A 1,673-nucleotide genomic window follows, 5' to 3' on the forward strand; every position below is an offset into this window, starting at 1 on the left:
GTGAGCTTGTTGGTAAACACATTACATGCGCAAAGAGTGCCTCTGGGCCCCGAGCAGTCTGGACCAGTATAAAAGCCAGCCCAACAGCAGGCTTCCTCATCCACTTCTCTTGCCTTCTCCTCCTTGGTGAAGAAGGTGAGCTGCAACCGCCTTTGCCTCTTTCTTGTCTTTCTCCTTTTCCTCTTTGTCTTCCGGCCTCAGCTGAGTCTCTGCCTCAGCACAGCTTTTGCTGAGAGCCTTGCTACTCGATCTGCTCCTGGTGCCCCTGTTCTTCCTGTTCTCCAGTGGGGGGAGGTGGGAGAAGGCCTTGGGCTGTCTTTGCAGGGAGGGGACCCTTGGGGACCGGGGCTCTTTAATCTCCCTTCCTCCCTGCTCCCCAGACTGTGCCGTTGCTCTTGCCGAGCAGGCTGTCGGGCTGCGCCTCACATGCTGCCTCTGCTTTCCCTGCCCTCTCTCCCAGGTGCACCTCCATCCCACAGCCATGTCCTGCTACGATCTGTGCCGTCCCTGTGGGCCAACCCCGCTTGCCAACAGCTGCAACGAGCCCTGTGTCAGGCAGTGCCAAGACTCCCGTGTGGTTATTGAACCCTCTCCCGTGGTGGTGACCCTGCCCGGACCCATCCTCAGCTCCTTCCCCCAGAACACCGCTGTGGGATCCACCACCTCCGCTGCTGTTGGCAGCATCCTGAGTGCTGAGGGAGTGCCCATCAACTCTGGGGGCTTTAGCCTCTCTGGCCTTGGTGGCCGCTACTGTGGCAGAAGGTGCCTGCCCTGCTAAAGCCGGGCTGGACGTCCAGTGAGTGCATCGACCTGGAAGCCCAAAGCCGGGTGCCGGACTGAGGATGGAGCTGCTGGCCAGGGTTTCCAGATGGGTTGAGCACCCTCGTGCCCTCCCGCAAAGGAGGGAGGGAGGCAAGGTGCCAGCCTGTGCTGTCTGGAAAGACGGCCAGCTGTTGTCTTCTCCTTCGCCTGCTTTCTTCTCTGCATCACGAGTCCCTGTTGTCTCCTGCTGTCCTGTGCCACGGGTTCATCCTGAAGCAAGTTGAGAGGGGCCCTGCTCATCACCCTCTCCCCATGTGTGTGGGAGGAAGACGTGCGTCCCATTGCTGTGAAGGGGTGCCTGACCGTCAGCTGCCCTTGTAGCAGCCTGGACCGGGTCCCTTCCAGCACGCACAGCTTTGTTTCACTCTTTAGACTCATTAAAGTTTATGCTGCATCGTAGCTTGAGTCTCCTCATGTGCCTTCCCTCCCGGGATGGCCAGCCGAGCCGTCCAGGGGAAATGTTATACCGTGGAGGGCAAAAGGGTGGGTGGGTAAGGGCCAATGCTGGACCTCTCTCGTGCATGGAGGGGCTGAGTACCCTGAAGGGCTATGGTCATTGGAAGAGACACGGGGCAGTGGAGGGGTGTGTGGTATTGCCTGAGTATGGAAAAGGTGGCCAGGAGCTCCCCTAAGGGACATGGGATCAACAAGCGAGCTTGGATACTGGCTTCCAGTTGATGAGGCAAGCCATTGCCCTGCTGGAAGGCATTTCTGTGCAGGCTAACAGCCGCCTGCCCAAGGCTGCGATCGCATGTTACCAGTTGCAACGTGTCCTTGCCCTTGTGTCCTCCAAGCACTTCTTCCAAACCCTGGAACTGGAGGGAGTCCCAAGGGAGTTGAAGGGACAGGTG

The 1,673-nt window shown here is 59.1% G+C and overlaps 1 protein-coding gene across 1 annotated transcript; it reads left to right on the forward strand.

The window, feature by feature from the left end:
* Positions 1-481: 481 nt before the first annotated feature.
* LOC126040435 (feather beta keratin) lies at positions 482-778 on the forward strand. The gene has a single exon (XM_049804849.1). The coding sequence runs from the start codon at positions 482-484 to the stop codon at positions 776-778; it is 297 nt and encodes a 98-aa protein (XP_049660806.1).
* Positions 779-1,673: the final 895 nt, after the last annotated feature.

Source organism: Accipiter gentilis, chromosome 7, assembly GCF_929443795.1.
Source record: "Accipiter gentilis chromosome 7, bAccGen1.1, whole genome shotgun sequence".
NCBI classification, from domain to species: domain Eukaryota; kingdom Metazoa; phylum Chordata; class Aves; order Accipitriformes; family Accipitridae; genus Astur; species Astur gentilis.